This window comes from Ananas comosus, linkage group 9 (assembly GCF_001540865.1).
Source record: "Ananas comosus cultivar F153 linkage group 9, ASM154086v1, whole genome shotgun sequence".
NCBI lineage: Eukaryota > Viridiplantae > Streptophyta > Magnoliopsida > Poales > Bromeliaceae > Ananas > Ananas comosus.
This window is the reverse complement of record NC_033629.1, coordinates 2,617,933-2,643,547: the sequence shown is the minus strand read 5'-3', so window position 1 is coordinate 2,643,547 and position 25,615 is coordinate 2,617,933. Positions and strand designations below refer to the sequence as shown.

The 25,615-nt window shown below is 36.4% G+C and overlaps 2 protein-coding genes across 2 annotated transcripts; both read left to right on the top strand.

Moving 5' to 3' along the window:
- LOC109714941 (small subunit processome component 20 homolog) lies at window positions 469-18,564 on the top strand. The gene is made up of 31 exons (XM_020239697.1): window positions 469-588; window positions 687-809; window positions 1,566-1,723; window positions 2,532-2,576; window positions 2,804-2,882; window positions 2,965-3,038; window positions 3,250-3,356; window positions 3,874-4,056; window positions 4,680-4,883; window positions 4,974-5,181; window positions 5,561-5,635; window positions 5,719-6,062; window positions 6,812-7,004; window positions 7,085-7,325; window positions 7,403-7,739; window positions 8,839-9,019; window positions 9,103-9,243; window positions 9,335-9,596; window positions 9,961-10,416; window positions 10,928-11,394; window positions 11,841-11,977; window positions 12,122-12,303; window positions 12,413-12,772; window positions 12,868-12,993; window positions 13,069-13,134; window positions 13,774-15,542; window positions 15,629-15,944; window positions 16,538-16,771; window positions 16,924-17,469; window positions 17,590-17,722; window positions 18,023-18,564. Exons 1-31 carry the CDS (start codon window positions 523-525, stop codon window positions 18,277-18,279), a joined length of 8,070 nt encoding a protein of 2,689 aa, XP_020095286.1. The 5' UTR covers window positions 469-522; the 3' UTR covers window positions 18,280-18,564.
- LOC109715395 (cupincin-like) lies at window positions 20,884-25,145 on the top strand. Its single transcript, XM_020240372.1, has 6 exons — window positions 20,884-21,319; window positions 22,313-22,488; window positions 23,047-23,127; window positions 23,271-23,549; window positions 23,946-24,285; window positions 24,973-25,145. The coding sequence occupies exons 1-6, from the start codon at window positions 20,884-20,886 to the stop codon at window positions 25,143-25,145; spliced, it is 1,485 nt and encodes a 494-aa protein (XP_020095961.1).

Sequence of the window (25,615 nt, the reverse complement as noted above, 5' to 3'; positions counted from 1 at the left end):
CACTACATCCACAGATAGATGCATTTAATTTGATAAAATTTATTTTGTAAATAAAAGGTTGATTTGATTTGCCTATTATGTCCTAAATAATAATTCGTGTTTTTTTTTAACATAAATATAATTATATGCTAGACTTTTACTCTTTTTTATTTTTATTTTTATTTTTTATTTTTTTGAGTTTTTAATTAAATGAAAAGATTGGAATATTGTCCAGAAACTTGGACCGGGCCCGTTAAAAGTTGGGTCGAGTTCAACCCGAAATCATCTCGGATCCAAGCCAATCTAACCGTTTAACGCGAACATTAAGGAGTGAAACATCGCAAAAAACCGACCCAACCGCGTCGCATGCGGAGATCACCGATCCACCGTCCAAGTACATCAACGGACGGTGGAGATCGGCTAAAAGCTACCGCATCAAAACCCTTATTAAACCCTTCTTCTTCTTCTTTCTCCTCCCGCGACCCCTCTTTCGCCCAAACACCCCGAGCTCTCTCTCTCTCTCCCTCTCTCTCTCTCTCTCTCATGGCGACCGCACAGTCGCACGCGGTGAAGTGCCTCAACACATCCACCGGGGGGAAGCGCTTCGTCGTAAGCTCCTCAGCAAACCCTAATTTCCCCCTTCTACGATCGATTCGGATGCGGCTTCTAATCTCCTGCTTCTTGTGGTTTTTGTGATCGAATTGTAGTTCAAGAGCTTCTACCAGCGCGTGGAGGAGATCGACATCGATGTGTTCCGCAGCTTGGAGCCCGTAAAATTGGAGCCCTCGAGCGGGTCCTCCTTCTTTCGCGAGAGCCTCTTGCAGTGGCGAGTAAGCACGTTGCAATTTGTATTGGAATTTAAAAAGTTTTGATTTTGATGCTCAATCTTATAGCATGTTCTGATCTTTGAATATGTAGTTATGTACCTGAGCTTTAAAGGTTTTGATTTCACTACTGAATACTTTGTGATGCAATATTTTGTAATCTGATGGAATATTTTGTTACGTGGTTATGGGCGCTTTTAATTTGGAAGTGGTCAATGGACTTATGGTGAAGTTTCACTTTAATCACCGAGCTTCTATTTGTTTCAATTGAGGCAACAAATTTTAAATTTTGTTTACTTTGTTGGACGGCATATTAATTTTCGGACAGCAGGACAAAGTGATGGCTAATTCAGCTCTCGCGTCACCTCCTAATAATGGCATGATTAGTAGTTCATCTCCCTCAGATGACGTGGTTGCTGATTTATAGCAGCTGAATCAACTGACGAGTCATTATCGTGCCATCTTTTGGCTTCTGAATTAGCTATTTTATCACATATTTGTTACGGAAATTAAAAAAGTAGGTGGACAGATCTAATTTAAACAGAAATTGCACTTTGAAGTTTGTCTACCTGAATGAAAATTCACGATAAGCTCACCGACCCGTGGTGTAATTTACTCATTAGGTGGTTAAATCTAAACTTCAAAGGGTCATATTCAAAATGCAACATAGTTCAATATTTTTACGTTATTCTTATTGTTTTTGGAACTGGTTTGAAACGAATGCTAATTTATATATTTTTCTTGGTTTTACTTTAATTGCAGGAACTAAATACTGCAGAAGATTTTATATCATTTTATGAGAAGATGATGCCATTGGTACAGACACTGCCTCAGATTATACTGCATCGAGAACTGATTTTCTCGGAGCTGCTTAAGAGATTGAACATGAAAGCAAGATTGTCTCTTGAGCCAATACTAATGTCAGTGAGTTCACAGTCATATTTTTTGTATAACAAATTTTGATGATTGAAAGCATTCAGAATCATAATTCAATGTCACATCATGTTGCATTTTGCTGTACAGTTTCTAATGTTGAATAAATACTAAATTTCTTCCTGTTTTGTTTGATGGAAGTAAGCTGTGCTTTGTATTCATTTGCCTCAATTTAGTGGGTAGTAAAACAATTCGTAACATGATTTTTTTTTTTTCGTCTTTTGTTCTGTATAATAGTGCAAACTAAATGAACTTCCAGTCACTTCGATTAGCCTGACAAGTACTAATCCCATTTGGTTTATTTTGGTTACGAATAACTCTACAAACATTACTTTGCTCAACATTCTTGCAATGAACCCAACTTCTGTTGGTTTTCCAACTTTCAGCAAGTTTTTGTGTCTTTGGATTGTATAAACCTGTTGAATTGTTCAACATTTTAGAAATTAACCCAACTTCCGTTGGTTTGGCAACTTTGAGCAAGTTTTTATCGCTTCGGATCCACATTATGAAGCTCCATTGGAAATTAAAGTAGTGCTAGTTTCTTAAAGTCATCTCTAATGTTGGAGTGCCATATATGGTTCCATTTACTGTCCAGAAGAATGTAAAAAGAAATGAAAATTCAGCTACCAATCTTTGTAATTCTTTGTGCCATCCCTGAACAAAAAGAAAAAAAGTTCCTGTATTTGTTTGCTCAATGCATTCTACGTTGTCTGTTTTGGCTATTCGCTGTTACTCTTGGGGAACTGCTTTTAAATCGATCACAGCAAAAGCCTAAGCAATATGTTGCCTGAACAGGTTAATTGCTTCTTTCTCCAGAGATGTCCTTGAAGAGTTCCTGCCGTAAGTTTTCCTTTTTTTTGATCTTAAAATTTGCCATTTTATTTAGCGGCCGAATGCATATTTGCCCTTTCCCTTGCCATGTTGGCTAGTATGCATTCCGGAAGTTTCTTTATTCGTCCTCTTTGGTCTGCTTAGAAAAACTAAAAAAATCATAATACTATATCAAGATTAACAGATGAACGCTCACTAATTTGCTAAATAATTCTGATTGGTTTTCTTCTCTATAGTTTGTTGCAAAGGCTCACCAACTCCTTAGTAGATCTTCTTACTAATGGTGGAGATCGTGATCCTGAAGTTTTGGAGCAGGTATTTCATGTAGCACTTGTAATTTGTAATATTTTCTGATGCCTTGGTGTATTTTAAACTCCAAGATATTGTTTAATTCCAGGTCTTCACATCTTGGTCATACATCATGATGTATCTACAAAAGTATCTTGTTAAAGATGTTCAGCACATTCTGATGTAAGTATACCGTTATTATGTTACTGAAGATTTGATATTCATACTTGGTATTATATGGACAGAAGAGTGTGGACCGATTATGTGTTTGCGATTCTTCACAAATATTCATTAATTTTTGTTCTACATCCGATTATAGTTTTCCTTGATATGAAACCTCCCCTTCTACTGTTGACTGAGATTATGTATTTATCCTTCTATTTCTTCATTCAAGAATTACAGCTCAATTAAGATTTTACCCCAAGGATTATGTTCGAGAATTCATGGCCGAAGCTGTTTCATTTGTGCTGAGGAATTCACCCATTAATCAACTCTATAAAGGTAATTTCTTTTGATCACTTTTGGGAATATGATCTGTTTTGTTGGATATAACATGTGGAGACAATGCCTGAGAAATGAAAGTAATTTGTTAGAGTAAATAGCCTAATATGTATATGTAGCTCATCATTGTTGATGTACAGTTATTGCTTATGCTGTGTATTAGTAGATTCTTTTCTGCATGCGTGCATGCCCTAGTATTGTAGAAAGTAAGCCCCCAAATTATTTTTATCTGAAAATCATTATTTTGGGCTCTCAGGATATCTTTTCCTTTTTATGTATTTTGCCTATTTCTTGGGTTTCTGTGGACTTTCTAATCACTAGTCCATGCACGTGTAATTAGGAACACAATCATTCCTGACACTTCCTATAGTCATTTTTTAATGCATTGCATGGCAACTGTTAATATTGGAAGAATAAATTTACATTAATCAACTTGACTGAGCTATTAATGAACTTTTTGTGTGGATTTTTTACATTTTTCACTTGAAGAATTTTTCCCCCCTCTGATTTTCTATAGGCTTAACGAAGGTTGTAAAGGAGGTTGCTAAAACTCCATCTCCGGCAAGAAAAGGTGGAGTCACGGCTTTGTTATGGCATGTCATGAAAGGGACTTCCTCAAGGCTTCACTCAAGGGCTGAAAAAGTGTTTAGGTTTCTAATTGATAAGTTCATTCTTGAACTTATTCATAAATTTCCTCAAGGTAACTTTTCTTTTTACTGTTTATATATTCTTAATGTTGTGATTTGACTTATATTATTGGAGGTTGACATAATGTTACCTGGAACAAGGTACGCTGTGGTACATGATATGGGTATGTGAAGGTAGTATGCTAGTTTCTTGGTAATGCAGTACGAGGGGGTTGGATTTGTCAGAACGCTTTTTTTGGGAATGTGGTTTGTTCAGAACGTCAATATGGATCAACATATATAGAAAAATAAAAAATCAATAAGTTACCTTTGTTACTCTTATAGTTTCTTTCCTTTTCGTTAAGGTAGGATTAGGTGTTCTCTCTTCTAATTAAACCTGGCTCTTTCTTTTGACATATAGGTTTGACTCTTTTCTGTTATTCTATCTTGTTAAACTAATTTGTTTAATCTAACCTAACAAATAGATCTAGAAACTTCTTTACTATTCTTGGCTTTGCCACTTTGTGCAATCTGGATTGAGAACCCACCACGAATTGGAATGTAAATTGAAAATGATTTACCAGCGTAGGAAGTGGAGATAATGTTGCTAAATTAAACAAGCATTTTTGCAACAATATGAAAAAGTCGCCATTTATTTATGTTTGCTTATGTTTAAGATGTTTTAAATCTTTTGCAGGCTCAGAAGCTGTTTATGAGGTTAGAACTGGATTAGTCTCCAGACTATGTCGTGAAGTGGATCAAAAAGAATTGAAATTGATGTATAATTGCTTATTAAAAGAAACTTTCAACTGCATCGATGATGGCTGCTCGGAACATCTTAATGAAATGTTGGGCCTTCTTAAGTTTGCTGTTCAGAAAAGCAGTAGGAAGCAAGTTCTTGGTAATAATCCTTTCTTGGTTCCCTTTCTGTTGTTTTTGTTTTGTGGTTTTTGGTCAGTTTTTGAACTTTTCGTGCCTTGTGTTTTTGCAGATACTGAAACCATGTTTCGGCTTGTCCAATTGCTCATAGAAAAGTATATGATGGCTGCTGATGCTAGAGAGTTGGAGAATAAGTTTTCTGAGGTTGTTAGCAGTATTTTGGGGCTAATGCTTTGCCTTCTGGATGTTCCTCTCATTTCTACTGATTTAATGCGAATATCACTATTATATACTCCGGCATTTCAGTTGAGAAGCTCAAGGTAACTTTTTAAGTTTGTCTAAGTATTTGAACATGCTATGCTAGTTGGGGCCTATTTGGCCTTTGGAGCTTTTGCAGTAGTGCTGTTTGATTTGATAGAGCTGTTATGAAAGCATTGAAAGCTCCGCCATTATTCCTTGAAATCTTCCTTGGCAGAAACAGTTGATCTAAAATGGAGCTTAGTAGAGAAGTTATTTTAAAAGCTAAGCCAAACGGTGGGAGAAATAGATGCTCTAAAATGTAGCTTGTTTCCCAAACACCTAACCTCTACTTTCTTGGTAAATCCAAAAGCTAGGCCAAACATGCATTAACACATTGATTTGTAATAAATTGCTCATGTGTCTTCTATGCCTTGACTGGGAATTATGCGTTTGTTTCAGCCTCGTCACTTTTGTCAGGGAACTTCTTACAAAAGATCCTCAAATATTACATGTTTTCAGTAGTCACATTATGAGGTAATCGATTGACTGCTTCTATTTATTTAGATGCCATGGTTATATGTTTTAATGATAATAAAGTCGTGATTTTGGGCTTGTAGTGCCATGGATAATTTTGTTGAAGCTTCGCCAGAAGAAGTTCTTTTTGTCCTTTTGACATTTTTTGAAAGACAAGGGAGTGATAGCATAATCAGGGAGCCTGAAGATAAGGTAAAGAAACTATGCCGCTTCTTTAAGATGAAACTTTGTCAGTGGAACGAGTTATTAAATGGTGTTGAAGCAAGTGGCAATCGAGCAGATATTCAAGTTAGTGTATCAGAAGCGGGAATACTCTGGGGAGTTCTCAGCTGCTATCCTCATTTCCAAAATCTAAAAGATGATTTATGGTCAATAAAGAATCTTATTGCCCAACTTGATTGTCTTCTGCAAGCAGAAGGTGGTACAGGTACCTATCAGTTTTTGATGCTTTATGTGCTTAAGGCTTAAGTTGAAAAATTGCAGATCCTTACTTGATTTGTAAGACTTCTGAAGTATGTAACTTTACAGTTATTTGATTTAAGTACAACTTTCTGACGGAATATTGTGTAACCGGATGAATATTCTGTTAGTTTACTAAATATCCTGCACCTCTTTTTTTTTGGTGGGAAACATTGACTTCTAGCAGAATCTAATGGAATTTTTTTAACTGGAATTAACTATAAGCTTAGGCCAAGGATTTAAGTGTCCATCGAAATGGGCGGTATCCACTGTGCTGTATTGTGCCAACAAAATATTAGCACGATACAACCCCATACCGATGGCATAGCTCAAAACCCTCTATTATTTAAATTAGTGAGTAATTTTCTCAATAAAGTTCAAAAGATTTGATAAAAATATATAATAAATAGTTAGAATATTTTGTTGCTAAAGAAAATAAATATTTCATGCCATTATGTGTCGGCACACGTGTATTTTTCGTGGCCCGTATGCATCGGTACAACCCGGCATGCACCGGGCCGGCAAGTTTCCGGCATGATCTTGTGCCACAACACTTAAATTCTTGGCTTAGGCACTGAAGTTAAATTTTAAAGTTCAGGTTCCAATTGCAAAATGCACTGTAGTTCAGTTTTGTATTTTTCTCTTGTTCTTCATCAGAAAATCTCTCTCCTGGCGAGAAAATAACAACTAGTCCATTATTTTTTTATTATGTTTTAGATAGCATTGGGGGCCTTTCAAGATCCACTTGGCAAAGTTTAATTGGTGTGGCGTTGACATCATTTCGTAAATTGTTAATGGTCAGCAATCTTGGAAGCCTGGAAAGAAGTCTCTTCCTGTCTCTGGCTAAAAAATACAGGACATCTCCACATGTGCTTTCTGCTGTCGCCGACTTTTGGGACTCTGTGCTAGGGTATAGCTATTTACACTTTGAGTGAATTTTTTTTGTCCGTTCTAGTTAAAAATTAACTTTTCCTAATCGCCTTCATGCAGTGAAAAATTCTCTTCGCAGAGCGTACTACAGGAATTCGATGTGCAGAATGCTTTGGACTCTTTTTGCACATTTGCTGACAACTTGAGCATGCCAAATAAGGAAGTTCGTGTTTCGACGTTGAGAATTTTGTCCCATTATGCACCTTTGGAGCAACAGTTGCCTACAGGTGATGAACCTCCTAATAAAAAGCTGAAAACAGAAGATTCAGGATCAGGGAAAGAAGATGCTAAACACACTAATGTATGGTCTTGTTGTTTCTGTTATTATATTGGTTCATCAAACTTTCTAATAAAATCTAACATTTGTCAAATGAATAGGTTGTTGAGCTCCTCCTTCAGGTTGAGTCACTCCCTCTTTCAACCTCTACAGATCGGAGTATCACAATACTAATTTCCAGAATACAGACGAGCCTTTATTTTGGGAAGATCAATAACGACTACATACCTCTTCTTTTAAATGGGATTATAGGCATATTATACAATAGACTTAGCAGCCTTTGGAAGCCTGCATTGGAATGCTTGGCTCTTCTAATCAGCAAATACAAGGATCTTGTTTGGAATAGATTTATCCAGTATCTTGGAACTCTTCAGTCAAAATCTTTATCCTCTGAAGATCACCTGATGAAGCTGAATAGAGAAGCTCCTCAACCAATTTGTAAGGGCCATAATCTCTGCATGCTGCGTAATGGATTTGCTATTTTTTACTCTTATATATTCTGTGCTAATTTCCTTTAGGATAAAGGATTTGTAAAAACTATTTTATGTGCTACGCAGCTGAAGAAATGTTCCCGGAGAACATAAACTATGTACAAAAAGTAGTCTACTTAATGCTGCATTAGTATGCCTAATTGCACCAGTTATCAATAGATATGTGTTAGTTTAGAGATTATCTTCCGCACAGCTGAAGAAAGCTCCTGCAGGACATAGGTAAATATGTGAAAGAAAAAAAGGGTAGTTTCCATAAATGCTGCATTAGTGTGTTTGATAACACGATGGATCAATGGATATGCATTAGTTCAGACATTATCCTCAATAACGCCTTGCTACATTTTTGCACTGTCTTCAGTTCATTTTTCTCTGATAGGTTTCCTACTGTCTGGTACCAACTTAATGGTTCTCCTCTGTTCAGTAGATTAGAAATTTTGCATTTTTTTTCTTATCTAGAAAAAGGGGGTGGGGATGGAAGGGTGGGGTTTGGAGTTTCCAAGTGTGTGAATGCATGTTTTGCTGCATGCTTTTTTGTAGTGTGTTAGTTAATGTTTGGCATTTCAGAATTCGCATCCCTGCCTAGGGGTTAATATCTCTCAGAATTGCTCAAGTTCATGGTGCTATTCCAGTTAATGGAGATTATTTACATGAGTTGGTTTCATTTGCGGATATTGTTGGGCGTTGGGCTGCACATAGGGATTTCTAAATTGCTTACTTCGCATAGGGTTTTTCTTACTTCTCTCATCTCTTCTGGTATAGAAAGAATATGCCATTTACTTGAGGTGGGATAAGAATATGCCATTTACTTGAAGTGGCCCAAGTGGGATTGAGCTTGCTTGCTTTGTTGTTAGACATTAGAGAAAGTGGCCTCTCTACCAATATGTGATATAATTTGTATTTAATTTTAAGAATATTGTCTAATTATGCATGGTTAATTTCGAGAGAGACTATGTTTAGAAGGTGGTAAACTGATTTATAGTAGAAAGAATACTTCTGTTTTTTATGAGCTATATAATAGTAACAAATTCGTCTTCTTGTTCTTTCAGCTCTCTTTGAGTGCTTCGACTTATACCTTGTTCCTGATTCTGATTGCACTCCATGCATGACGGTTACTGTCTCATTGCTGCAATCACTTCAAAAGATACCTGAAATTGCAGAATCTCGCTCACGACAGCTTATACCATTGTTCCTAAATTTCATGGGTTATACTGATGAAGATGCTATAAGGTATAATTTTCTTCAATTTTTTAAGGAGTAAATGAGTTTTAAATGCAGTTAATTTGCTCATGCCTTCTCTGATTATTTTACAGTGTCGAATCTTATATATCGGAGAAATGCAAGGGAAAGGATTGGAGGATGGTTCTTAAAGAATGGCTGAACTTGTTGAGACTGATGCGCAATGCTCGATCTTTGTATTGCAACAAAGTCCTTAAGGAAGTTTTAATGATAAGGTTTGTAAAAGCGATATTAAGATTGCAATTTAATATACTTATAAATATTTCATGTAATTGTGCTAAGTTTTTTCCTTCCGAGTCCTTTTAGGCTCCTTGATGAGACAGATCCTGATGTACAACTGAAAGTTCTTGATTGCCTATTGAACTGGAAGGATGACTTTTTGGTCCCATATGAACAGCATCTTAAAAATCTTGTTATTGCAAAGAACCTTCGAGAAGAGCTTACTACATGGGCAGTTTCAAAAGACCTTCAGTCCATTCAGGAAGATTACAGAGGCCATTTAGTTTCTTTAATTATTCGAGTACTTACTCCTAAAGTTAGGAAACTGAAGACACTTGGCTCACGGAAGGTTGGTCTCTTTGCTCTTCACACGATAAGCTCATTATAATTAGGTTTGTTTGGCCTGGTTGGAGCTTCAGTATTGGTGCTGTTTCGGTTATTCACGGAAAGCATTAATAGCTTTTACATTAAGATCCCCCCAGCAGTTTTCTATTGCATTTGCAGTAGAAGTTTCAAATTGGAGCTTTTGCCCTTTGGTCTCAAACCTCGTTTAAAGCTTTCTGCGTTTGACAATGTCTGGCTGCTCCTTAGTATAGATTATCTGCTTCCGAAGCCTGGCCAAACAGGCGTTAATTGTTGGTTGGCGGTAAAGTTTCTTGTTCTGTTTATTTGATAACTGACTTTTCCTTTTTGGTGTTTCAATATTTTCTTAGCATGCAGGTGTTAGTCATCGAAAGGCGATTCTTCGTTTTTTCTCACAGTTTGATGTAAACGAGCTGCAGCTCTTCTTTTATTTGCTGCTGAAGCCCTTAGTTCCCAGGTCCCTCCTTATTGAAGTTTCAGATTCCCTGACTACCAGCATGTTTGACAATTTTATAGACAAGTTTTTATCATATATTGCAAAAGTTGCAACCTTAACTACAACAGATGATATTTCGTGGAAAAGAATAGATGGGTTCCTCCATGTAGTTGAGGATATCTTGGGAACTTTTGATCTGATGCATGTTGGGCCATTTCTTAATCCTTTTTTGATGATTGTTGTTCGAATTCTGGAAATGTGCAAGTGGAACCTGGCAAGCAAAAACAGTGGTAACACTTATCCCAGGGGAGATAATTCTGGAAATTTAGAGGTTCACAAGGACAATACTTTGGCACCAGGCTCTCTAATGGTATATGTTATTTTCTTTCTTCAAAACTTAATATGCTTTTTCCTTTTTATTTTAAAACTTGTTATTTCAGAGTAGTCATGGAATCCTTGTAATATTTTGTTTATCTATTGTAGTTATAACACATATGCTGGCTATATGGTGCAGTATGTAATGCTGGTGGACACCAAAGATAATGAACAAACAGAGTCACCTATGGCCTAGAAAATAAAGAACTTAGCTAATTTACATAATGCGTTTTTCCATTTGCAAATGCAATGAACTGAGCCAAAATATTATTTGAATTGAAACTTATCAGATTTGGTTTGGTTAAGTTTAGCCATTTGTCTTGCATTTCTCCTCTTAATTCAATTACCTTTCTTTTTTAGATAGCGATGGCCGTGCATGGCATCCATTTGTTACCATTTTCATGTGCTAATTTTACCTTTTGGGCCGCTCTAGATAATTTTCACTTCTTTTTCTTTTCCGATGAATTGTTATTTTCCTACATTTGAAAGCTATTTCTGATGTGCAGATTAATATATCCAATGACCAGGTCAAGGATCTGCGGTCCCTGTGCCTGAAAGTAATTTCTTCCACTCTTAATAAGCACGACACTCATGACTTCAGCTCAGAGTTTTGGCACATCTTTTTCACTTCAGTGAAGCCTTTACTCGACAACTTCAAGCAGGAGGGTGCAAGTAGTGAAAAACCAAGCTCACTTTTTTCATGCTTTATCGCAATGAGCCAGAGCCCAACACTAGTCCCTCTGTTAGGGAGGGAGACTAATCTTATCTCAGCAATATTCTCTATCTTAACTGTGAGGACAGCATCCGATGCTATCCTATCTTCTGTTCTTGATTTCATTGAAAATTTGTTGAAGCTAGATAAAGATTTGGATAGCGAGGGGAGTGATACTGTCAAGAGGATTTTAGAGCCTCATGTTGAGGTTCTTGTTAGTAGTTTCCGTGACCTCTACCAGACTCGCAGAGAATTTCATAGGTATCTGCTAAAAGTTCATTTAAGATTGTCAAAAGTTTCCAATTATCTTAATGCTTCTTTTCCTGATTTAGCTAGTTATATTCCTCAGTTATGTGTCTTTGGCTTTTATTATTTGATTGTTATTATTTTAGAGCTTTTGCTTAAATTATCTAAAGTTTTATTAACAACAAATTTATTGAAAAATTCATCATGTGGAATTCGTTTTGGTTGTGATTCAATTATGTGTCAATCTGCTTTTTAATTATTAATAAATTTTCTTTCTTTTGCTCTATTCTTCCCAATAAAATGTTTTGAAATAATTTCTTTCTTTTGCCCTGTTTTTCCCAATGAAATGTTTTGAAATAATATCTAATGTTAAGACTTACTGTTTTAAGTATTTTTTTTTTCTAACTTTAATTTCGATTTTCCAAATTTTGGTCCACTCATTTTCTTGGTGATGGTCATAGGAAATCCACCATTTGGCCGGGGCAGAGGGAATTGAGGATATTCAAACTATTAGTGAAGTATATCAGGGACCCTGTGTCAGCAGATTATTTTCTTGATATTTTACTTCCATTTTTAAGGAAGAAAGATTTAAATTCTGGTAAGGCCATCTAGTTTCCACCTTCATGTTATTTGAAGATTTTTCTTTCTGATTATTTTTTTTGAAATGAACTATTAAGTATTGATGATAGATTATGGTGGTTCTCCCTTTTTTTTATTGTTGTTTTTGGAATTTTTATTACAGATGAATGTTTGGAGGGTCTACAAGTTGTCAAAGGAATTGTTGCAGTATTAGGTCATGAAGCATTTGGAAAAGTCCTACAAGCAATTCACCCATTACTTGTTACCGCTGAACTAGGTTTGCGGTTGTGCATTTGTGATATTCTCGACGGTCTTGCTTTACGTGATCCTTCGTATGCCTTCCTGGTGATTATAGCTCTACACATGACTAATATTGTTAATATTACTTCTATCCTTGCAAATAATTCTTTAAAGATTCTAAATTTTGTTTATTTGGTGACATGTACTGGTTCAGGCTACACTTTTACGAGATCTAAATGCAGTTTCTTCCTCAGAACTTGGTGAACTAGATTATGACGCAAGAATTAAAGCGTATGATACAGTAAGGCATGAGTTATTTCCTGAATTGAGAGAAGAGCATGCTGTGGCCATACTATCTCATTGTGTATGGGATATGTCTTCGGAAGAACTGATCTTTCGACAAAGTGCATCGAGGGCATTACATTCTTTTCTACAGTTTGCTACATCAATTTTAGGGTCAGCGGAAAGTATTATTAGCAGCATTTGGACAAAAGCTTCCATTCAGAGAATTCTAGAGAAGACCTATTTGCATAGCATGGGAGATGCTATGAGCAAGGACATTTCAATTCAAAAAGTATGCAGCGACCATAGTCTGGTTATAATATTCGCCGCTTGACTTTTATGTTTCACTATTTGTTTTGTAACTAATAAGTGGGCTGTATTTTGCAGGAATGGATTACTTTACTGCGAGAAATGGTGTTTAATTTTGAACAAGTTCCATCTCTAAGTTCATTCAAACCTCTCTGTAGCACAGATCCTGAAGTAGACTTCTTCAACAACATAACTCATTTACAGGTAATTCTTATTGACTATTTCATTTATGGGCGACATACAAACTGAAGCTTTTATTCTAATTTTCTCTTCATGCAGATTCATAGAAGATCAAGAGCGTTATCACGATTCAGGAATGTAATCACTGCTGGGAACTTTTCAGAGGTAAACAAACATGATTATAAGGACAAGACTTTGGGATTAAAGAGAGGAAGAGAAATGATGTTCATGCTTTTTTTTTTTATGTATATAGTTTATTATAGTAGACAATATCACCATTTAAATTAGTTTCCCTCTACAACTTTCTGGCTTTAATCTTTCCAGGTTTAGTTTTATTACCCGGTTGTGCTAGTGAATTGCTTTATCAGAATTTAGATTCTACTGCCACATACTTGGAATATCATCATATAACATAATAACTTTACAGCAGTATGATATCTATACCTGAATTCAGATTCATACAGCCATACATTCATTATAAAGTGTTGTTAATAGATTACAACAGGAATTCTTGTATTTTTTTATGGAAATCAATGACTTGTCATTTGTGTTTCCTGGTATTCTATGGACTAGTATATTTTCTTTTCCAGTGCTATGGACTAATTTTACCTGATCATAATACTCATCTTTGGGCAAATGTAGATGAATTTGATATTTTAATGTGCTTTCAAATCTTGAAAATATAATTTCGGACTCTTTTAAGTTTTTTGCATCTCTATCATTTTTGCATTCTGAAAAGAAAATAGATATAGGTATGATTAGCCATTGTATGGCATTAATGTTGACTACTTTGCTGGATTGTAGGACTTGACTATGAAAATCTTTGTGCCACTGTTTTTCAACATGCTGTTTGATGTGAAAGATGGAAAGGGTGAACATCTAAGAAATGCATGTGTAGAGACCCTTGCTTCTGTAGCAGGCCAGCTTCAGTGGGAGTCCTATCGTACTATTCTGATGAGATGCTTCCGAGAGCTGTCTGTTAAGCAAGACAAACAGAAAATCCTTTTGCGACTGATATGTGCCGTCTTACATGTCTTCCATTTCTTTGACTCCCACTCTAATAATGGTGTAAAAGATAGTGGAGTTGAGGGTGATTTTCATCTTTGTAGTTCATCTTCGCAAAATGTCTCCCCTGAGAAACAGCAATATTTGCAAAAGGTGCTTCTTCCTCTGGTTCAAAAATTGCTTGTCTCAGACCCTGAGAAAGTTAATGTAAATATTAGTCTTGTGGCACTCAAAGTACTTAAATTATTACCGACAGATATTTTGGATTCACAACTTTCAAGCATTATACACCGCATTTGTAATTTCTTGAAAAACCGTCTAGAAAGCATCCGTGACGAAGCTAGGTCTGCTTTGGCTGCATGTCTGAAGGAACTGGGTGTGGAGTATTTGCAGCTTGTTGTAAAGATTTTGCAAGCTATATTGAAGAGGGGGTATGAGTTACATGTGTTGGGCTACACCCTCAATTTCATATTATCAAAGACCCTAACAGAAGGCTCTACTGGAAAGATTGACTACTGTTTGGCGGAGCTTATCTCTGTAGTTGAAAGCGACATTCTTGGAGATGTCGCGGAGGAGAAAGAAGTCGACAAAATTGCTTCCAAAATGAAAGAGACGAGGAAGAAGAAGTCGTTTGAGACTCTGAAGTTGATCGCTCAAAGTATTACATTTAGAACGCATGCTCTGAAGTTGCTTTGGCCCATCGCGGCACACCTTCAGAAACACCTGACACCAAAGATGAAGAAAAGGCTGGAAATGATGCTTAATTATATAGCTTTGGGAATTGAATGTAACCCATCCGCAGGAAATAAGGAGTTGTTTGTATTTGCATATGGACTAATTGAAGATACTGTTACTGAACAGAGTTCCAATGGCAAAGAGGCATCCAGCGATGAAATTAGCAACAGAACAACTTTTTTGGTGCTTGGTGATAATGGTTTGCGAAATTCACATCTGATCACCGAGTTTTCCCTTGGATTATTGCGCAACAGGTTAAAGAAAATGAAGCTGGACAAGAAAGACGAGCAGTTGCTATCAATGTTAGACCCTTTTGTTAAACTTTTCGGAGAATGCTTGAATTCCAAGTATGAAGATGTCCTTTCATCTGCTATTAGATGTCTTGCTACATTGATTAGGTTGCCATTACCGTCCCTCGAAGCCCAGGCCGAGAAGATGAAGAATATACTTTTTGACATAGCTCGGAAATATGGAAATTCTAAAAATACTTTGTTGCAATCCTGTCTCAAGCTGCTCACGAATTTACTACAAAGCTGCAGGATCTCACTTTCTAACAATCAGCTCCACATGCTTATTCAGTTCCCTGTTTTTGTTGATCTGGAGACTAACCCTTCACCTATTGCCCTCTCTCTCTTGAAGTCGATTGTTAGTAGAAAATTAGTTGTCCCCGAAATCTATGATATTGTGGTGAAAGTTTCAGAATTGATGGTAACTAGTCAATCAGAAGCCATACGCAAGAAGTCCAGCCAAATTCTACTGCAGTTTCTGTTGGATTATGAGCTTTCCAACAAGCGCTTACAACAGCACATGGATTTTCTACTCACAAATTTGAGGTTTGTATCTCACCACATGCTCTCTTTTAATAGTAAGTTTGTTTTCTTTTGTCACCTAATTTTGTTTTCTTTTTTCAAATTTTCAGTTATGAACATTCATCGGGGAGAGAAGCTGTGCTTGAGATGATCCATGCTCTCCTGGTTAAATCTCCTGAAAGTCTCATTGAGAATCAGGCTCAGACATTCTTTGTTCGTCTGGTTCTTTCTCTGGCCAATGATCATGAACATAAAGTCCAATCTATGGTTGGCACGGTGATAAAAGTGTTGATAGGTCGCCTTTGCCATCTAAGAGCTAATCCGCGTGCGTTGGATCCTATTCTCGAGTATAGTCTTGCTTGGTACACTGGTGAGAAACAACAGCTATCTGGTGAGAAACAACAGCTATGGAGTGCTGCAGCTCAGGTAACCTTCATTTGTTGTGGCATTCTACTGTGTTGCGTACTTGCATTCTTACTGTATTGTGTGTATATGGCTAAGGCATGATTTGAGCTTTTCCTACAGTTGGAAATTCACTACCTATTGATTTATATATAAGCCCCAAACCCCCAACATATTCTATTGAATTTACAACTTTTTTGCTCGACTTTATGTAGTACTTTCTGCCAAATGGGGCAAACTGTGTGTGTGTGTGTGTGTGTGTGTGTTGGCTTTTCTGTCAGCCTTTTTTTTTTTTTCGTTCATGACATGGTATGCAAGTGGCTTTCTAAGGCTCTTTTTTCATAAAGACGGTCTTCCTTACTGCCCTTTATTAATTTGGAGTACTCTCGCAAGTTTTTTTTTGGTTCTGATTGGCCGGTTGCTCTATACTATATAAAATGTTAATCTATGTTTTTGGTTGAAGTTTGCGTTGTAAGAGTGGTTGCTCTATACTTTATGAAATGTTAAAGAATGTTTTTGGTTGCAGTTCGTGTAATTAGAATGTGGGGTTTTTGTTTCTCTTTCACTATCTCCTTTGATCTGTAACAACAAAATAACTCTTCGTTGTTATTTCCCAGGTCCTTGGTTTGCTGGTTGAAGTTCTCAAAAAAGGATTCAACAAGCATATAAATAGAGTATTATCAGTTGCAAAACACATTCTGGAATCTTCTATTCTTGCTTCTAGCGATGTAGAGCTTGACTTTTCAAATGAAGCTGGCGTTCCATTTTACAAGGAGGCTTATTATTCACTTGTTATGCTCGAGAAGATACTACAACATTTTCCCGAAATGTATTTTGACAGGAAATTCGAGGTACGAGTTCTCTCTTCGGCATCAATAATATGTATGATAAAGCACTCAACTTATGACATTAAATGCATGAAAGTGCTGTGTGTAGCACATTTTGGCAAATTGTGTCATTAACTATATTAGCTAGTTAACAGCAATCTTTTTGATATTTTCAGGACTTATGGGCGTTGATTTGTAAGTCCTTGCTTCATCCGCACATGTGGTTGCGGCGCATCTCGAATCGGCTAGTAGCTTTATACTTTGCTGCGGCGTCAGAGGCTGGAAGAACAAATAATGAAACGATAAAGAGTGGAGCACTATTTCTGGTCAATCCAAGTAGACTTTTCTTATTAGCGGTGTCTTTTGTAAGTCAACTCAGGACAGAACTTAGCGATGAGGCAGCAAACAATCTCATTGCACAAAATATCGTATTTTCTATTTGTGGGTTGCACTCCTTTGCAAAGCAGAGGAAACTTTCAGCATTGCATCAGTTTTGGTCTACTCTTAGCTCTGACGAGCAAGGGTTGTACCTCAAGGGTTTTGAATTGCTAGCTTCGAGAAAGGCTCAGGATCAGTTTCTGCTTTGTACCACCACTACAAGTGTTTCTTTGGTCGGAGAGGATCAAATTATTCACGAGGCAGGTGAAGATCTTAAGTCCTTGCTAGTTGCGCCTTTGCTCAAGAAGATGGGAAAGATTGCAATGCAAATGGAAGATGCTCAGGTGAGCATCGAATTATACGGTCAAATTGACCATCTTTGAGTACTGTTAGTTAAGGAAATTTTACCTTTTCCACGACATTGTTATTTACCTGAGGCATGATATATTTTGTGGTTTTTGCAGATGAAAATCGTCTTTAATTGCTTCAAAATGATTTCATTACAACTTGGTTCCGAAGACTCCCTTGCCTATGCCCCTCAGATGCTTTTTCCTTTATATAAAGTTTGCGAAGGATTTGCTGGAAAGATCGTCGGCGGTGAGTTTGTCACTCTTGAATGGTCGAATGGTTAATTGTTTGCCATTTTCTGATATTTCTTACTGATTTACCATTTTTGCGAGTGCACTAAATTGCTTAAAGCTTGTAAGCTTCTTGTTGCTACACACCTCTTATCACCACTAACCTGTCCTAAAAAAGACTCCGCATCGAGTCGGGGCAATTTGGCCGCGTCCAAGCGACCACCCTAGTAAACTATTTCTTGGTTGCGTCGATCTAGTGTAAACAGCTATCTGAATTGCCGGAATAATGGATATTTGAACCTGTCTCTAATCTTATCAGATGAAATCAAGCAATTAGCGGAAGAGGTGCGCGACAGCGTGCGCGACGTGTTAGGGGTGGATAATTTCGTGCAAGTCTACAACATGATCAGGAAGAATCTCAAGCAGAAGAGGGAGAAGCGCAAGCAGTCGCAGAAGCTCGTCGCGGTCGTCAACCCGATGCGCCATGCCAAGCGGAAGCTGCAGATCGCCGCGAAGCACCGCGCCCACAAGAAGCGGAAGATAGCGGCGATGAAGGCGGGGACATGGAAGAGATAGTTTCTTACTCCTACCATGTCGAGGAAGATCGCGGTTTGGAAGAGAATTGTTTTCTGAGTGTACAGCTTCTAACCTGTTTTCTCTCCTCACTGAAGCTCATGCTTCAAATGGCTCAGTTGTATTTTTTTTGTAACTTTTCTTTAGTTGAGTAATCTTGTTTATTATTATTATATTATGCCTAGTGTATTGTAATAGAGAGGCATCATTGCGGCCTATAAGAAATTTTGCCATGAATTATATATATTTTTTATAATTTATTTATTTCGTACTATTTTTATTTTTGAAGCTGAAGCATGTTTCTTTCACTGAAGCTAGAAGTTGAAAGGTCATAGTAGCCTTTGGATGAATAAGTGTTCAGGTGGATTTTTTTTGGTTGTTTATTTGTATAGCTATATAGAACTGGAGTTCTTCAAATTTTGCTGTTTGCGTGGTAAAAAGTGGCTCTCGGAGGTTGAACTCGCACACTGAGATAATTGATTACGCTGTTATTTATTTCGATACTGAAGTTGTGAGATCGTCTAATCTCCTACTCAACGATATCTGTTCTACTATGTGTCACTTGTGGAACAAATCAGAATAAAAGTAAATTTTTAGCGAATTTTTGATGAGTCAAATCGAATTCAAGAAAAAAAAATGTTCAACCTCTTACTTTATTTACTCAACGGAGCGGAGTTGGAGAGGGTTATAAAATAGTTGCTAATATAGTAGTAAGGGTGCGTTTGGTTCGCACTATCTTTTAAAGATTCCTAATAATCCAATAGAAATAAAAAAATATGACGGTATTTGGCTAAATGCACTAAGTAATCTAGTTGGTAATATTGGATTCACTTGGGAATAAGATTTACCCTGAAGTACTAATCTGATTCCCTTGGGGGAGGGTGGGTATCCTCATATTAATGGATTAGGATAATCATAATATATCTAATCTCTTTCTTTCTTCCTACTCGCCGGCTAATTGATATTATTTTTCTTTACACTCTAATCTTATATCTCTTTCTAAACTTATTTTTCTCTCTAAAATTCAATTTTTTTTTCTCTCTCTAAACTAAGCTCTCTCTCTCTCTCTTTCTAAANTTAAGGGAGAATAGTATAGTTTATTTATTAATGTTTGCAGTTGTTAAAGATCCTATTATTTTATACCATTAGACAATGCTTAGACCGCGGTCGACAAGTAACTAACATATTTGGACGGTACTAATGGGACCACATTACTTTGTCTTTTTTCTTTCACAAAAGTCCCTACAACAACACCAATTTCACACAATAAAATACAAATGCGGCGCCGATTATGGAGAATACAAAGCGTGATGACGATAACGATAACAACAACGACGACAATGACTACACTGAGCATTAACTATCATGCATGCACACGAACAGAATATATTAGCATCATCATCATTTATTAATTTCGGTTTCATCGAACAACAGTCGAAGGTTAAAAAAATCTATTAGTTCATATAAAAAAACACGTAGCAAACTGGAAAAAGGAAACACACAAGCCTAATTTGCAAAAGGAGAAAGAGATAGGCACGACGGTGATTGAAGATGAAAAGTACCGGCATAGTGCAGGTACCAATTAGCTAGATTAAATGAACGGTGCAAAACCATGGACCGAATATCGATTTGAACCACGCATGCATGTTAGGGTGCGTTTGGTTCGCGCTATCTTTCAAAAATTCTTAGTAATTCAATGGAAATAAAAAAATATGATGGTGTTTGGCTAAACGCACTAAGTAATCCAGTTGGTAATATTGGATTCACTTGGGAATAAGATTCACCCCAAAGTACTAATCTCATTTCCTTGAGGGAGGATGGGTATCCTCATATTAATGGATTTAAGTAATCATAATATATCTAATCTCTTTCTTTCTTCCTATCCGCCGGCTAATTGATATTATTTTTCTTTACACTCTAACCTTATATCTCTTTCTAAACTTATTTTTCTCTTTAAAATTCAATTTTTTTTTCTCTCTCTAAACTAAGCTTTCTCTCTCTCTCTTTCTAAAATTTCAACTCTCTCACTCCCTCTAATTTCGACTATATTTTTCTTTCTTTTATTTTAATTATACTCTCTCTCCCTTTTTTTCTAAAAAGATGTTGAAATTTTTGATAACATTATCTAAAATTAAATAAATAAATAAATAAATAAATTGCATATTTTTTATAATATTAAATAATATGACTAATTAATATTACCGTGCGAACCAAACACAGAAATTTCACATTCTTAGTAATAGAATGAATAGAAAAAAATTCTCAAATATTTTTTATTTTTAGTAATTTTTCATAATGCGAACCAAACGCACCCTAAGTGAACTCTCTCTCCCTCTCTATATCCAACGCCACCCCGTGACCCAGTTCTCTCTCTTTCTCTCCACGTCGCATCTCCTACGTCACCACATGGCGCCATGCATGCATCCACGTATCACACTAAATTATACTACGTGCACATTAATCCCCACCACCCTTAGCCTATATAATAAAGAGCACTATATATACTTACACTACTCCACACTTTCTCTCCCACTCTCAACCCATACCTCCATAGTATAGTAGTGTTAAAAGAAAAAAAAAAAAAAACAACAAAAAAAACACACAAAAATGAATCCAAAATCACTAGCAATTAGAGTCCTCTTCCTCCTCCTCTCCTCGATCTCCTTAGCTAATTCTGATGCTTCACGGATATGCCAATGCCACAAAATATGCCGTAGTTTAGAGGGCGACGCACAAAACAGGGAGCTTTGCGAGCGCAGGTGCTTTAGTTTGTGTAGGGGGAGTGGAGGGGAGAGGGAGAGATCACCAAACGCAAGGGACGAAGATCACCATGCATATAACCCTTACTATTTCGACGAGCGGAGCTACGAGCGCTGGGCGGAGACGCAGCACGGCCGCTTCAGGGTGCTGCAGCGGTTCGCGGAGAGGTCGGAGCTGCTGCGGGGGATCGCGGAGTATCGCGTCGCCGTGCTCGAGGCGGCGCCGCGGGCGTTCCTCGTGCCGAGCCACTGGGACGCAGACGAAGTGTTCTACGTGATGGGAGGTATATATAAATATATAGTGTAATTAAACAATTTTCTATCAAGGTTTTATATGATTTGAATATTTTTACATCGTAAAATTTACAATTAATATCTCACCACGTGTTAAATATAAAAATGTTTAAACACCGTTCTCTAACAGCTTAAGCTTTTAGAGTACAACGGTTGTTTCGTATCAGAGCAGGAGGTCCTGAGTTCGAGTCACGCCAGACTCCTAGCATATTAATTTCCTCCCATTTAATTCAAGCCCACGTCATGGGCCGATTAAAAAGTCTCGAGCCCAGACGTGAGGGGGAGTGTTAAATATAAGTACAACGGTTGTTTCACACCACGATTATTAAAATTATTAATTTTGAGTATCTTCGATCTTCAGTTCGATCGTCAGGTAAATGATATCAAAAATTTGTAAAATTTATTTTTTAGATACTTCAAATTCTCTAAATCAAATCTAATGTATATAGCTGGTATATATGTTTTTCTACTTATTTTTAGAATGTAAAACTGTACAATAATTTGTCAAAACTATAGACATTGTGAACTAATTAATTATTCAATCTTTTAAAATTTTAATTTTAAGTTTTGAATTTTCTGACATTTTTAGTTAGCTTCTGATTTTTTATCTTATATGTTGTTGAGAAAGAAAAAAAAAATTAAGTGTCTAGATTTTATGTTGTGAGAAATAGAATTAATTAATTAATTTATGAATACATTCGAAAAAAATATTGATGGTAAAAGTACTTCATCACATATTTATTTAAGGTAAAATGGTTACTTTTATGTAAAAGAAATAAAATTTTGAAGTGTGCAGTAAATATAACAATTTCTTATGTGTTTAATAATTAGAATAATTTTTTTTCTTTTCATTTTAAATTAGTTAGTCACTACATATGGCTGAGGTTAATTATTATTATTATTATTATTTAGATACGATGAGCGAGTTACATGCTACATTCATTAAGATCAATGATAATTATTTTTTTTATTTTTGATTACAGGGGAGGGAACTATAACACTATTATCGGAGAAGAACAAAGAGTCGTATGATATCAAGGAAGGAGATACAATGGTGGTTCCTTCTGGTATGATAGTGTATTTGATCAATAAACATCGTAACGAGAAGCTCCGGATCGCGATGCTCCTTCGTCCGATCTCCATTCCGGGGCGCTTCGAGGTTATATTTGTATCTCATTGAACAATTTGCTATCGACAACAATTATGAACCAACCATTTGCTTGTTTTTCACGACTTATGCTGCTAGATAACGGTATTTTTTAAAATTTAATCGATTTAATGTTAAACATGATGGGGCGTCGCTTCTCAAAATAGCATCAGTGATATCAGAGCTTCGTTTATTTTATTTAGAAATAAACTTAGCTGGAAAAATGCGAATCAACTAGGATTCGAACTTGGGACCTGGGGTTACCAACCACAAAATCCTTTGTCATTTGCTTTAAGAACGGTCGGTATAATATTTTAATTCTTGATGTAATTAAATTGATGTGATAGAAAAAAAATTGTTGTAGTGACTCTCACTCATCTGATAGCTAGAAATTTTTTTATCTTAATTTTCGAAACTAAAACGAAAAGAAGATAAACGAGTCTAGATCCCAAAATGATTTACAATTTTAAGCTTAGAAACTTGAAGGGATTTAAATTTAAAATCTATGTAAGGTTTTGAATTTAATTTGTTTTTTGCCTTTCTTTTATGAAAAATTTTCTTTATAATTAGGAGTTCTTTGGAGCAGGCGGAAGGAAACCGGAGACATTCTACACAAGCTTTAGTGATGAAGTTCTTGAAGCAGCGTTCAATGTGCGTTCGCATCTTTATTTATTTATTTATTTCTTGCTCTCTATAATAATTCATATATATATATATATATATTTTGCAAGTCACCATTTCTATACTTGGTTTATGCTCAATTTAGTTGTGTATGATCATTTAAACAAGTTTAGACCCCGCGAGATAGATTGGAGAGACTCTTTGGGCAACAAAGTAAAGGAGAGATCATAAGAGCATCCGAAGAACAAATCGAGGCATTAAGCAAATCAAGCCGAGGCGGCGGCGGCGGCGGCGGAGAACGGCCTTTCGAGCAATCGAGAAAGCCGTTCAATGTCTTGAACAAGCGACCGTCCTACGCGAACAACCATGGCCAACTCTATGAAGTAAATGCTAACGACTACCGACAATTCCAAGACCCCAATGTGGATGTATCCATCGCTAATATAAGCCAAGTGAGTAGTTATCAAACTCTAATCAATTATTTACCGTGTCTGTCACGTCCTGGATTATAGCGAAAGTTTCAGATACACCACCAGATCCGTCGTATGCACGAAACAACCACTTGTAAAAACAATCCTAGCTAGGAGTCACTTAAATGTACAAGTCCTTTTTAAGAGAAAAAATTAATGCACTTGTCTGGTTTCGCTTTTGCTTTTGCTTTTGGTAGATACTAGTTTTAGTTGCAGAGAAAAACGAGACTTTTGAGTCTTGCGAACACATGTTTGAAGCACTTAACTAATACGTTCGCCATTTAGGTCGCACTTTACCAAACAATATCATAATTCAAGTATATTTCCATGAGAATATGCACTTAGACATAGAATGAGCCCTTTCCCCTTTAATTTCAGGGATCAATGATGGCACCAAACTACAACTCAAGGGCAATCAAGATTGCATTTGTTGTGCAAGGGAGCGGATACATGGAAATGGCGTGTCCTCACATCTCGAAGCAAAAAGGATCGAGAAGACGAGGAGGCGGCGAAAGCGAAGAAGAGCGGGAGAAGGAAGGCGAAGAAGAACAAGAAGAAGGCCCGCGGTATCAGCTCGTTAAGTCAGAGGTCTGCCGCGGATCGGTCTTCGTGATCCCTCCCGGCCACCCGGTAGTCGCTGTCGCCTCCCCGAATGAGAACCTCCAGGTTCTCTGCTTTGGCATCAGGGCAGAGAACAATGAGAAGTTCTTCCTTGCAGGTATATACAGAATACTTTGGCTTCATTTTCACTTTTGACTTAAAAAAAAAAAAAAAAACCCAAAGATATATGAGAGAAAATGTATAGTAAGACACTCATGATATGTGACAAATCAATAATGCTATAAACACTGCAATCCAGTATTATATTACTGTATTAAACTAAACGCGCTAATGCAGTATCAGTAGTAATTTTATTTAGAAATCCAAGATATATGAATATATCGAAATACTCTATAATATTACATAACTCGAACCAAACGTGCCCTTAGTAATAACTGGACTTAAGTATTTTTGGCTGGTGGTTTAGGAACAACAGATTATTACTATTAGTGGGTCGAATCGTTACATTTGTTATCGGAATTAGTTCATTAAACAATAGTGTGAGATAAATCTTACATCGCTTGGTAAGATTGTATAGGTTGACCAGGTCCTTGGGGCCTAAACGGGAATAAAAAAAAAAGAACATAATTTGCATGTATAATTGTCCTGCACAATATTGAACTAACTAAATGTAAACCAATATTTGGGTTTCATTTTTGGTTCAAGAATTATACGAAGATCTTAGAACTTCTAACTAAAACTATATGTTTCGGTATTGATTTCGATATTGATTTTCAACATGCGAATTGTAGCTTCGTTGGTTGGTTATATTGAATCAGATGTTCCTGAACTTGGTTTCGCGCAGGGAGAAATAATATACTAAAGAAGATGGAGAAGGAGGCTAAGGAGCTCGCATTCGACGTGGCAGCGAGAGAAGTGGACGAGGTCTTCAACGCGCAGCAAGAGTCGGCCTTTTTCCCTGGACCGAACCAACGTGGCGGCGGCGGCGGTCGCGGTCGCGGCTCAACCAGTTTCTGAGCTGGTTCAGTGGACTCCCAGTTTCCTGTAGTTAGGCTTTAAATAAGTAGCAGCATGCATGCAAGTTGCAGGAGTTGTGTGAGTTGTGAGTTGTGAACTGTACTGGAGAGTGTACTGGAAATGTATTGCAAGAGCTTTTTTGTATATATAGTCAATTGCTCTCCTAAGATCTAGCTTTACATTGTTCTTCAATTTATTTATCTATTTTTTTTTTTTTTTTTTTTTTTTTTTTTTTTTTTTTTTTTTTTTTTTTGAGATAAGTGTTCTTTGCAGTTTTTAAATTATAGAAAATTTTTTTATGAATTTTTTATTTTTTTTATAATTTTTGAAATTTTGTATTTTATCTTTTTAAAATTTTAAATTATTGTATTTAGTCTTTTAGGGTTTTATTATTATTCCGTTTATTTATTATAATTTATATTAAAAATGTCCTTCAAAATATAAAAATATATTAAATTTTTTTAATAGAA